This window comes from Pseudorca crassidens, chromosome 8 (genome assembly GCF_039906515.1).
Source record: "Pseudorca crassidens isolate mPseCra1 chromosome 8, mPseCra1.hap1, whole genome shotgun sequence".
Taxonomy (NCBI): Eukaryota; Metazoa; Chordata; class Mammalia; order Artiodactyla; family Delphinidae; genus Pseudorca; species Pseudorca crassidens.
This window is the reverse complement of record NC_090303.1, coordinates 95378003-95390399: the sequence shown is the minus strand read 5'-3', so window position 1 is coordinate 95390399 and position 12397 is coordinate 95378003. Positions and strand designations below refer to the sequence as shown.

Genomic DNA, 12397 nt, shown 5'->3' with positions numbered 1-12397 from the left:
TAAGACACGGAGATCACCTTCCTCCCCACAGATACATCAGAAATACATCTACATGTGGAACAGCTCCTACAGAACACTTACTGAACGCTGGCAGAAGACCTCAGACCTCCCAAAGGGCAAGAAACTCCCCACATACCTGGGTAGGGCAAAAGAAAAAAGAATAAACAGAGACAAAAGAATAGAGACGGGACCTGCACCAGTGGGAGGGAGCTGTGAAGGAGGAAAGGTTTCCACACACTAGAAGCCCCTTCGCGGGCAGAGATGGGGGGTGGCGGAGGGGGAAGCTTTGGAGCCACGGAGGAGAGCACAGCCACAGGGGTGTGGAGGGCAAAGTGGAGACATTCCCGCACAGAGGATCGGTGCTGACCAGCACTCACCAGCCTGAGAGGCTTGTCTGCTCACCCGCCGGGGCAGGCAGGGCTGGGAGCTGAGGCTCGGGCTTTGGTCTTAATCTTAAATGTAAATGGATTAAATGCTCCAACCAAAAGACATAGACTGGCTGAATAGATACAAAAACAAGACCCATATATATGCTATCTACAAGAGATCTACTTCAGACCTAGGGACACATACAGACTGAAAGTGAGGGGAAGGAAAAAGAAATTGCATGCAAATGGAAACCAAAAGAAAGCTGGAGTAGCAATTCTCATCAGACAAAAAAGACTTCAAAATAAAAACTATTACAAGAGACAAAGAAGGACACTACATAATGATCAAGGGATCAATACAAGAAGAATGTATAACAATTTAGATAATTTTGCACCCAACATAAGAGCACCTCAGTATAAAAGGCAAATGCTAACAACCATAAAACGGGAGATTAACAGGAACATGATAACAGTGGGGGACTTTAACACCCCACTTTCACAAATGGATAGATTATCCAAAATGAAAATAAATAAGGAAACACAAGCTTTAAATGATACATTAAACAAGATGGACTTAATTGATATTTATAGGACATTCCATCCACAAACAACAGAATACACTTTCTTCTCAAGTGCTCATGGAACATATTTTGGGTAATAAATCAAGCCTTGGTAAATTTGAGAAAATTGAAATCATATCAAGTATCTTTTCTGACCACAACGCTATGACACTAGATATCAATTACAGGAAAATATCTGTAAAAAATACAAACACGTGGAAGCTAAACAATACATTACTTAATAACCACGAGATCACTGAAGAAATCCCAGAAGGAATTAAAAAATACATAGAAACAAATGACAGTGAAAACACGACAACCGAAAACCTATGGGATGTGGCAAAAGCAGTTCTAAGCAGGAAGTTTAGAGCAATACAACCCTACCTTAAGAAGCAAGAAACATCTCAAATAAACAAGCTAACCTTACAGCTAAAACAATTAGAGAAGGAAGAACAAAAAACCCCCAAAGTTAGCAGAAGGAAAGAAATCATAAAGATCAGATCAGAAGTAAATGAAAATGAAATGAAGGAAACGATAGCAAAGATCAATAAAACTAAAAGCTTGTTCTTTGAGATGATAAACAAAATTGATAAACCATTAGCCAGACTCATCAAGAAAAAAAGGGAGAAAAATCAATAGAATTACAAATGAAAAAAGGAGAAGTAACAACTGGCACTGCAGAAGTACAGAGAATCATGAGAGATTACTACAAGCAACTCTGTGCCAATAAAATGGACAACCTGGAAGAAATGGACAAATTCTTAGGAAAGCACAACCTTCCAAGACTAAACCAGGAAGAAATAGAAAATATGAACAGACCAATCACAAGCACTGAACTTAAAACTGTGATTAAAAATCTTCCAACAAACAAAATCCCAGGACCAGCTGGCTTCACAGGTGAATTCTACCAAACATTTAGAGAAGAGATAACACCTATCCTTCTCAAACTCTTCCAGAATATAGCAGAGGGAGGAACACTCCCAAACTCATTCTACAAGGCCACCATCTCCCTCATACCAAAACCAGACAAAGATGTCACAAAAAAACAAAACTACAGACCAATATCTGTGATGAACATAGATGCAAAAATCCTCAACATAATACTAGCAAACAAAATCCAACAGCAAATTAAAAGAATCGTACACCATGATCAAGTGGGGTTTATCCCAGGAATGCAAGGTTTCTTCAGTATATGCAAATCAATCAATGTGATGCACCATATTAACAAATTGAAGGAGAAAAACCATATGATCATCTCAATAGATGCAGAGAAAGCTTTTGACAAAATTCAGCACCAATTTATGATAAAAAACCCTCCAGAAAGTAGGCACAGACGGAACTTACCTCAACATAATAAAGGCCATATATGACAAACCCACAGCCAACATCATCCTCAATGGTGAAAAACTGAAACCATTTCCACTAAGATCAGGAAGAAGACAAGGTTGCCCACTCTCACCACTCTTATTCAACATAGTTTTGGAAGTTTTAGCCACAGCAATCAGAGAAGAAAAAGAAATAAAAGGAATCCAAATCGGAAAAGCAGAAGTAAAGCTGTCACTGTTTGCAGATGACATGATACTATACATAGAGAATCCTAAAGATGCTACCAGAAAACTACTAGAGCTAATCAATGAATTTGGTAAAGTAGCAGGATACAAAATTAATGCACAGAAATCTCTTGCATTCCTATACACAAATAATGAAAAATCTGGAAGTGAAATTAAGAAAACACTCCCATTTACCATTGCAGCAAGAAGAATAAAATACCTAGGAATAAACCTACCTAAGGAGACAAAAGACCTGTATGCAGAAAATTATAAGACACTGATGAAAGAAATTAAAGATGATACAAATAGATGGAGAGACATACCATGTTCTTGGATTGGAAGAATCAACATTGTGAAAATGACTCTACTACCCAAAGCAATCTACAGATTCAATGCAATCCCTATCAAACTACCAATGGCATTTTTCACAGAACTAGAACAAAAAATTTCACAATTTGTATGAAAACACAAAAGACCCCTAATAGCCAAAGCAATCTTGAGAAAGAAAAACAGAGCTGGAGGAATCAGGCTCCTGTACTTCAGACTATACTACAAAGCTACAGTAATGAAGACAGTATGGTACTGGCACGAAACCAGAAATATAAATCAATGGAACAGGATAGAAAGCCCAGAGATAAACCCATGCACATATGGTCACCTTATCTTTGATAAAGGAGGCAAGAATATACAGTGGAGAAAACACAGCCTCTTCAATAAGTGGTGCTGGGAATACTGGACAGCTACATGTAAAAGAAAGAAATTAGAACACTCCCTAACACCATACACAAAAATAAACTCAAAATGGATTAAAGACCTAAATGTAAGGCCAGACACTATCAAACTCTTAGAGAAAGACATAGGCAAAATACTGTATGACATAAATCACAGCAAGATCCTTTTTGACCCACTTCCTAGAGAAATGGAAATAAAAAAAAAAAACAAATGGGACCTAATGAAACTTAAAAGCTTTTGCACAGCAAAGGAAACCATAAACAAGACCAAAAGACAACCCTCAGAATGGGAGAAAATATTTGCAAATAAAGCAACTGACAAGGGATTAATCTTCAAAATGTACAAGCAGCTCAGGCAGCTCAATATCAAAAAAACAAACAACCCAATCCAAAAATGGGCAGAAGACCTAAATAGACGTTTCTCCAAAGAAGATATACAGACTGCCAACAAGCACATGAGAGAATGCTCAACATCACTAATCATTAGAGAAATGCAAATCAAAACTACACGATATCATCTCACAGCGGTCAGAATGGCCATCATCAAAAAATCTACAAACAGTAAATGCTGGAGAGGGTGTGGAGAAAAGGGAACACTCTTGCACTGCTGGTGGGAATGTAAATTGATACAGCCACTATGGAGAACAGTATGGAGGTTCCTTAAAAAATTACAAGTAGAACTACCATACGACCCAGCAATCCCACTACTGGGCATATACCCTGAGAAAACCATAATTGAAAAAAGTCATGTACCACAATGTTCATTGCAGCTCTACTTACAATAGCCAGGATATGGAAGCAAGCTAATTGTCTATCGACAGATGAATGGATAAGGAAGATGTGGCACATATGTACAATGGAATATTACTCAGCCATAAAAAGAAACGAAATTGAGTTGTTTGCAGTGAGGTGGATAGACCTAGAGTCTGTCATACAGTGTGAAGTAAGTCAGAGGAAAACAAATACCGTATGCTAACACATATATATGGAATCTAAAAAATAAAAGGTCATGAAGAACCTATGGGCAAGACGGGAATAAAGACGCAGACCTACTAGACAATGGACTTGAGGACATGGGGAGGGGGAAGGGTAAGCTGGGACAAAGTGAGAGAGTGGCATAGACATATATTCACTACCAAATGTAAAATAGATAGCTAGTAGGAGGCAGTCGCTTAGCACAGGGAGATGAGCTTTGTGCTTTGTGACCACCTAGAGGGGTGGGATAGGGAGGGTGGGAGGGAGACGCAAGAGGGAAGAGATATGAGAATATATGTATATGTATAGCTAATTCACTTTGTTATAAAGCAGAAACTAACACACCATTGTAAAGCAATTATACTCCAATAAAGATGTTAAGAAAAAAAAAAGAGATTGGGTTTGTGGTTACCGGAGGCGGGGGTGGGGGCGTGGGGGAGGGAAAATTGGAGGAAGGCAGTCAAAAGGTGCAAACTTCCAGTTATAAGATGACTAGGGATGTGATGTACAACACGATAAATATGATTAACACGGTTGTATATTACATAAAATGCAGTATTTGAAAGTTGTTGGGAGAATCAATCCTAACAGTTCTCATCACGAGGAAAAATTTTGTTTCCTTATTTCTTTAATTTTGTATCTATATGAGATACAAAATTAAAGAAATAAGATACTGAACTTACTGTGATAATCGTTTCATGATGTATTTCAGTCAAATCATTACGCCGTACACCCTAAACTTGTATAGTGTTGTATGTCAGTTATATCTCAATAAAACTGGAAGAAAAACGAAAACAAAACTGAATCCGGGCATCAGGCCAGGCAAAGGTGATTCTTTGGACATCAAAGAGAACACACACAGCTAGCTGATCGCTATCTATGCAGATTTCCCCAGGCTCTGAAGTTAGATATTCTTTTGTGTTGTCCCAGCCTATCAATAAGTAATGTTGTGGTTGGACCAGCTCTTGTGGTTCTTATTATGATGTAATAATGTTTAGCATCTTTATTGCTAAAGATGGCCTTTAGCAATAGCCATCAGGAAGCTCTGAAAAACATAACGTTTTATTACTTACAAGACCTGGAAATTGCACGCACACCCAGGGCCACACAGCAAGGTCGAGGCTAGAGAGAGAGAACGCAAGGCCCTGGGGTTCTGCTTTTATTGGGGTTGAGGGTGAGGACCTAGGGTTTTGTGGCTCGCTCTTTGTTGGTGAATTTAAAAACATAAGAGCAGGAATTTAAAGCACGGGAAGAGGAAAAAAACAAGTAGCCCAAATGGTGGGTTACTGAAATCAACCAGGATCTCTAATACAAAGCAGCCTCAGTGGGGGAGGCAGCCTGGCCCTTTATCTATGGCTGGCGATATTTGGCTTTGAAGTGGACGCCTCTTTGAAATGGACACCTAGGCAATCTAAGCTTAAGTCAGGCACCTGCATTACAAAAAAAGAAAAAAAACGAAAAACCACCTGTCAGGGCTTACCTACGGATACTCTTTTCTGGAGCCTAGTTTCCTTGCCAACCCCTGGCGGCTTCATTCTATCTCTGGTTCTTGAACTCAACACATCTTACCAATGACTTAGCCTTGATTTTGGAGTTTTTCTATTCATGGTTTCCAAAAGACTTCCACCACCTGTAATCCCCATGTATGGTCCACCTGGGGTATTATCCAGCCAGTGTTGGAGATTGAGAATAAACTCTGTGGGGTGGAGCTGGATTATAGGACCTTTCCTGATTCTGCAGGGAATTGAAGTTCCAAGGCATGAGTGTAAGCCAGAATCCTCACAGTGTGTACAAACTTAAATCTGCGTAAAGAAGCTCAGGCGTCAGCTGTGAAGGATGTGTGCTAGGCCTAAAAGAGGGGACAGAGCCGAGAGTCAGCAGGAGAACCAGGAAGAAATTAAGTGGTCAAGTTCAATATTAAATTGATAAGAGTTTTGGAAAAAATTTTTTCTGCAAAACTAGGGTGGTGTTATGACATTTGCATGAGTGGACAGGCTGGTGTAAAGGTTCATAGATGAGGGGATGCCACATTGCCACATGTCCTGAGATGCCCTGCGGCGCCTGAGGGCAGATGAAACAAAGGCCACCATTTGTGTGACGTAAAGATCTGTGGGATTTCCTCACATAGAAGGCTGAACCATTGGGGTTCCTGCCATTTCTTTTCTGTATAGATTTTTGCTGATCTCACCTAGGGTGCTAATATTTCTGCTACCACACAGGTGAACCAAACCCCTCACACTAGCTGGAGAGTATGTAAGGTTTTCAGTGACGTAGGTGCGATGGTTTGGATTCATTATTTAGCAAATAATCACTACTCTTCCCCTCCTATGAGGAAAGTATTCTTCTCCTGGTCCATTGATGTTGGCTTCGGCCATGTGATTAACTTTGACCGATGGAACACTGGTAAACATGGTTAAAAACTGAGTCTTAATTACTTGCATGGTTTGGCTTCAGTCTTGCGCTCTGGTGATTCTTTATGGGAAAACATGACTTGCTTAGCTTCTGCCCCTTCAGCCTGGGCCCTGGAAGAAACACACATGCGACAGACCTGCAGGAACCTAATGCCTAGATCCAGGCCCACCCAGACGCAGCCCAAAGCACAAACGAACACAGCTTACATCAGTGGAACAGCTGGCGACACACAGATCTTTGATCGTGAGAATAAATGCTTGTTTTTGCAACCACTGAGTTTTGAGTGATACGTTACGAGGCGTTATTATGGCATTATTTGACGAAGACAGTAGACTTGGCAAGAGTTTATGCAAATTCTTTTTGAGGACACATACATTGAATTGATACCTGTGTCCATTAGAGTCTCTTGCTTCCAGAGTATTGCCCTGGACACCTGTTGGATTGGGAAGAAGAGAATGGTGGCTTGAAAAAAAATACTAAGAAAAGTAAAGGACAAGTATCCTCCTTTGGAGACGTGTTGATGTACACATTTGAAACTTCAGTCTTTGGGGCATTACTTTCAAGTTTTTGCCGTATTCAATACCAACCGAACTATTGCTGTTAAATATATTTTTGGTTGATTTACTAATTTATTTGAACAAGGATTGTGTATTTTAGTCTTATATCTATAAAAGAAAAAGTATATATGCAAATTAAAATATTAAGAGCATTCCATCACTTACAGCTGAAACTGTTTCCAAAGTCATAAATTATTCTTTCTCAAGCGTGATCCCCACCTGTCAGTAGGGCTTCTTTTGAAAGAGCAGTTAGAATGCCCCCAGACTGACCCAGGAATCTCTTTCTTCCTCATCTTGTCAATCCCCAGCATTGCCTGTGACACCAAGGCCTCCTCTGGCTCATTCCGAACCAGGTTTATTGCCCTTAGGAGGTAGCTTCTTAGTTGTTCCCACCAAAATCAAGTGATCTTAGATGTATACACCTGAGAGTACCACCATATGTAGATAAATGGCCCGTTCTTGAGTTTGACGCCTTAACCAGCTGTAGATGGTAGCTGATTGTGGACAGACAACAAAGGCCACATCTTCAAAAGGGGAAATTAGATGTTTGAGTGTTTGGAGAATAACAGCCCCCAAGGCAGTCACAGAACAAGGTCAAGCCATGAAAGATAGTTTAAAGAGTTTAGACAAAGGAAGACTAACTAGGAAGAGACTTCCAGAAACTGAATCTTAATGACCAAGAGGTCCAATCGGTAAGGCTGCGGTTCCATTCCAGCTCTGATCGATACTGACTTCATAACTTTGGGTAGGTTTACTGCACTTCCATGTAGCTCAGTTTTCTCCTCTGTAAACTGGGGAAAATAGATCTTATCTCCTTCATAGAATTACCGTGAAGACTGAATGGAAAAATATAGGTAAACGAAGCGTTTATTGTAGTCCCTGCACCACAGGAAGTAGTCAGTAAACATGTTGTTGTAAATATTGCTCTTATTATTTGGACATCATTATGGTATCAGACAGAAGGTCCTGGGATTAGAATGGACTGGACAGAACAGTGAGAGCAACCAGGAGGCAGTGTCTGCGAAGATAAGTGTGTGTCTGCTCCCTGAGCCTGGGGTTGATTGTGAGCTGAGGCTGCCTCGGGGCTGCGTGGAGGTGCTTGGTGGGACTGGGAATGGCTGCGGTGGTGGAGATGACGCTGCAGACCAGGACGGGGGAGATAAGGGGCCTCCTACTCCAGAGGCAGCAGCCGGAACAGAGGTTACTCTGCCTTTAGGTGGCAGCAGGGTAGGGAGGCGTGGCCTGGCGGCTGTACCTCCACGGTTGGCTCAGAGCCTAAGCCCAGGCCGGGGGGCTGTTTACAGCTAATGTCCCACAGTGCACTTGTGCCTCAACCTGCCCGTATCCAATCTGAATTGGCCCTGTTATCATTTTCCTAGAGAAACTTCAGCCCAGAGGACTTAGTTGGTGGAAAAGGAGTGGGGAAGGGGAGTGGGTGTGAAGGAAGCTAGAAGTCCATGGGGAGAGGGCTGGACTTTTGGAGAAGGGAATAGAGAAGGTACGATGGATTTGTATCCAAACAGACCGGAAACCTCTAAAATCCTGAATCATCATTTTGCTCTCAGCCCTTAACCAACTGGCATCACTCTTCTCCTGGACATCCAGAAATAAACTCGGAAGCTCATTTGTGGCGGATATACACTGTTATACACCACCCCCCTTCAATCAGTTTCCATGATTTTATTTTCCTCTATAAGTGTTTTCTTTCCATATATTCCCCTCCCTCTGCCCTCACCCTGGGCCAGGCAGCACTTCACCACTCCTGTACCACCGAACCAGCACCGTTTCTCTTGTCTTTTATCTAATCAATCCAGAACCCCAGGACCACACCAGCCTTTTGCAGATATTATTTTCATTATGTCACACTCTTCCTCACATCCTTCAGTCCCTTTTTATTCTAACATGTGAAGTTGCGCCGTTTCTTCACCGACTGTCATGATGCTTTACTATATGCCGCCCGTCAGCATAGGAACTTTATTCCTCTTCTCCAGCCGCAGAGCCGTCCTTACCCCATCCTGGCAAGTGCACCATAGCACAGTGCTGATGGGGAAATACTGTCAAGGTATCATTAGTGTGACTATCCTAGTAAGCTCCATTTTGCCTGAGATGGGGAAACAAGGGACAGAGGTGAAATACTTTCTTTCAGAAATGTGCTAAGACCCCAGGTGAAGACTCAGTATGATGTGGGAAAGAGAATTTCTGGCTTAGAATGCAATTCATTCCTACAAGTGTTTATGAAACATCTTAGGTAGGTGTGAAGGAAAAAGGGACATTGTCCCTGCTACCAGAGAGTTTGCAGTCAACAGGGAGATGAAGATACAAGCCATCTGAGTAATAGAACTAGAGGATCAGTCATGCCTCTGTCGACTGAAAAAAAATGCATAACCTACAAGTTGAGAATTATGTTTTATTTAATGGACTTAGTGAGGACTTAAGCCCGGGTTACAGCCTCTCAGCTCTCAGGGACTGTTCCAAAGAGGTAAGGGAGGAGCCAGGATATATAGGAGTTTTACTGCTAATTAAACAAAACCCAGACATCTCAAGTTAATGAGTTTAGTGCCTTTCTATGTACGGAAGATGCAAGAGTCTGGACTTATAGAAATTATTCCTTTCATATGCACTTTACTATCTAGGGCCAGGATCCTGGTTTTCCCCATCCTGAGTCCTCTCAGCGTGCACCATTGGGGCGGCTACAGTAGCTAATGGCTTTATGGCTGTAACATCCTTTGTTTACTAAGATGACAGGCAACATTCTTTGTCCACACTTTATTCTTTGTAGAAGGTATGAGACCGTGTGAGATATTCAAAGGCAAATTCCATCCTCATTTTCCAAACGACAAAACTTACCTGCCTGAGAGTTTAAGTGGCTTGTTCATTGTCACAGGGCTAGTCATTAGCAGATCTCCTGGTTTGTTGGGCTTTTTCATGGACTGCTCTGCCTGCAACCAGCAGGGCTCTGACACACCAGGGAAGACATCAGGCATGCCTGGGAGCAGGGGGAATGGGCGTGGAGCAGGGAGACCTCCCAGGGAAGGTGGCATTTGACCTGAGAATTGAAGGACTCAAGAGGGTTCAATCATAGAAGAAAGGAGAGAAGAAAGAATATTTCAGAAATAAAGCAGCTCTGTGAGCAGAGGCACAGAGCAGGGCCAGAAGACTGCCTGGGGAGTGAAGTCTCCCTCCCTCCTCTCCTCTGAGAGGCTGAGATAAAGGAGGAGGAGAGGCTGAGGTGTCTCCTGACTGATAAACAGGCTCCACCCAGAGGCCAATAGCTTGTGAGTGGGCACAGGGGCGCCAGGTGGCAGAAGCGCCCTTTCTCCAGGAAAAAGGAACTGGGGTGGGGTAGGAGGGAGGCCGTTTCCTGAATCCCCGTCCTCAGACTCAGCACCTAGAGCAGGACCAGGAAGGATTCTGGGAGCCAGAGAAAAGGCCAGACAGACGGCAAGTCCCCTGGAGAAAGCCATTCCCTTTTGCAGTCAGATGCCTCGGGTGGGAGGTGCGGCTGGATGGTGTGTGAGTGCCCGGCCTGCCCCTGGAGAGGAGGGATGTGAGGCTTGGAGGACAGGACCGGTGAAGGAGAGGGAGGTGACGGGCAAGGGAGGGAGGGAGGTTAGGGATACCTTTAGGGGAGAGATTCCTTCTGAAGCACTTCTGGGAGCACTGCCCTGGCATGCAGATACACAAGTGTGTGTGTGTGTGTGTGTGTGTGTGTGTGTCTGTGTCTGTGTGTGTGTGTGTGTGTGCGTGCGCGTGCGTGTATGGGGGAGTAGGTGGGCAGGGGGAGGTGTCAAAATGGCCTGATATAACTCTCTTTAATGTCCCCCCTTCCTGAACCAGCTTCTCTGTCCTCCCTCCTCCTCATTCAGTTCAGGAGGGTGGAGACGAGTGGGGGAGAGCCATGGGGTCTGAGCCAGCGAGCGGAGCGGGGACCCGCAGGAGACGGGAGGTAAGTGACCTCTGTGACCTGTGCGGGGCAGATTTATGACAACCCTGCCGGCTCCCAGGGGTCCAAAGAGGGGTTTGGGATAATGAGGGGTGTTATCTCCATACAAAGGGGCCCTAGCACTAACTGTCCCTTCTTTCTCCTCTCCCCTCCCTTTCCCCACCCCTCCCAATATCCTCTCTCCATCTTGTGGTTTTCACCTCCTGGCTTTCTGCGCAGAGATCTCCAGAAGAGGGGCTGCCCGCTGTACACGGCAGACAGTGGGCGATGGCCAGGCGAGCGCTAATGACGGTCCTCCTTTTCAGTCTAATCCTCGCTGGTTCTCTGCTGCTTTGGGGCTACATTTTCCAGGGCTGCGGTCCTGGTAAGTGAGATCCTAGGTCTCCCACGACCCACTCAGCCCTCCCTCATTCTTGGACCCCATCCATCCATCCATCATCCTGAGGCTCTGTGTCCATTAACTGACACTCATCCCGACCCTCTGGGGCCCCGGGTTCCCGACCTCTTCCCCCTTGAATCACGCTCCTGGCCGCCAGTCAGACCATTTCCTCCTCACCAGGGCCTCTGTCCCTTTCCCTCACCAGACATTCCTTTGCTTAGCCCCTTGGGGGAGCCCTCATCGCTTTCTCTTTCCCAGCTCTGAGCTTTTCCCCACAGCCCACTGTGAGACGCCTGTGTGTCGGGACCTCCTGAGTCTTTACCTGGCCTCTGGAAACACCAGTGTGGCCCCCTGCACTGATTTCTTTAGCTTTGCCTGTGGAAACACCAACAGGACCACTAGTTCTTTTCAGGCTCTTGCAAAGGAGAACAAGCGCCGACTTCAGAGAATACTGGGTAAGGAAATCAGGGTGGAAGATTCTCTTGCCATGGGTGCCACTGAGCCTAGAATGATCACAACTGTTCCAAGCCTGTGTGCCTGTGGAACACCTGGCTTGCACCATCCTCCATTGGCTCTCAGGGAACTGCTAGGTTTGCTTCTCCATCACCGTACATTTCACCGCAGGTACCACCTCTCTTCCATCTCTTCTTGTCCCTCCTTTCATCTTTTCTTTACCTAATCCCTATCCTCTCTCCTTTCCCATTTATCCACGATTGCTCCATTCTCTCCAAGTTCTCCCTTTCACCAAGTTCCATCTTCTGTGTTACCTCCCTTAAATTTTCAATTTCTACCCGATGCTAGGTGTCTTCCCGCACTGGCATCTCCTCAACGCCTGTTGCACTTTAATCTTTCTCTCCATCACTCTCATTGTCCAGCCCTCAGACCCTTCTTGTCTCCTAACGCGCCCTTGTCAGTGTTATCC

The 12397-nt window shown here is 44.0% G+C and overlaps 1 protein-coding gene across 1 annotated transcript in view; it reads left to right on the top strand.

Annotated features, from left to right (window-relative positions):
- The window catches only part of KEL (Kell metallo-endopeptidase (Kell blood group)), an 88455-nt gene that overhangs the window by 55159 nt on the left and 20899 nt on the right, over positions 1–12397 (top strand). Inside the window, exons 4-6 of the mRNA XM_067747249.1 lie at positions 11020–11099; positions 11316–11460; positions 11754–11930. Of these exons, the coding sequence (XP_067603350.1) occupies positions 11020–11099; positions 11316–11460; positions 11754–11930 (402 nt within the window). The remainder of the gene's footprint in view (positions 1–11019; positions 11100–11315; positions 11461–11753; positions 11931–12397) is intronic.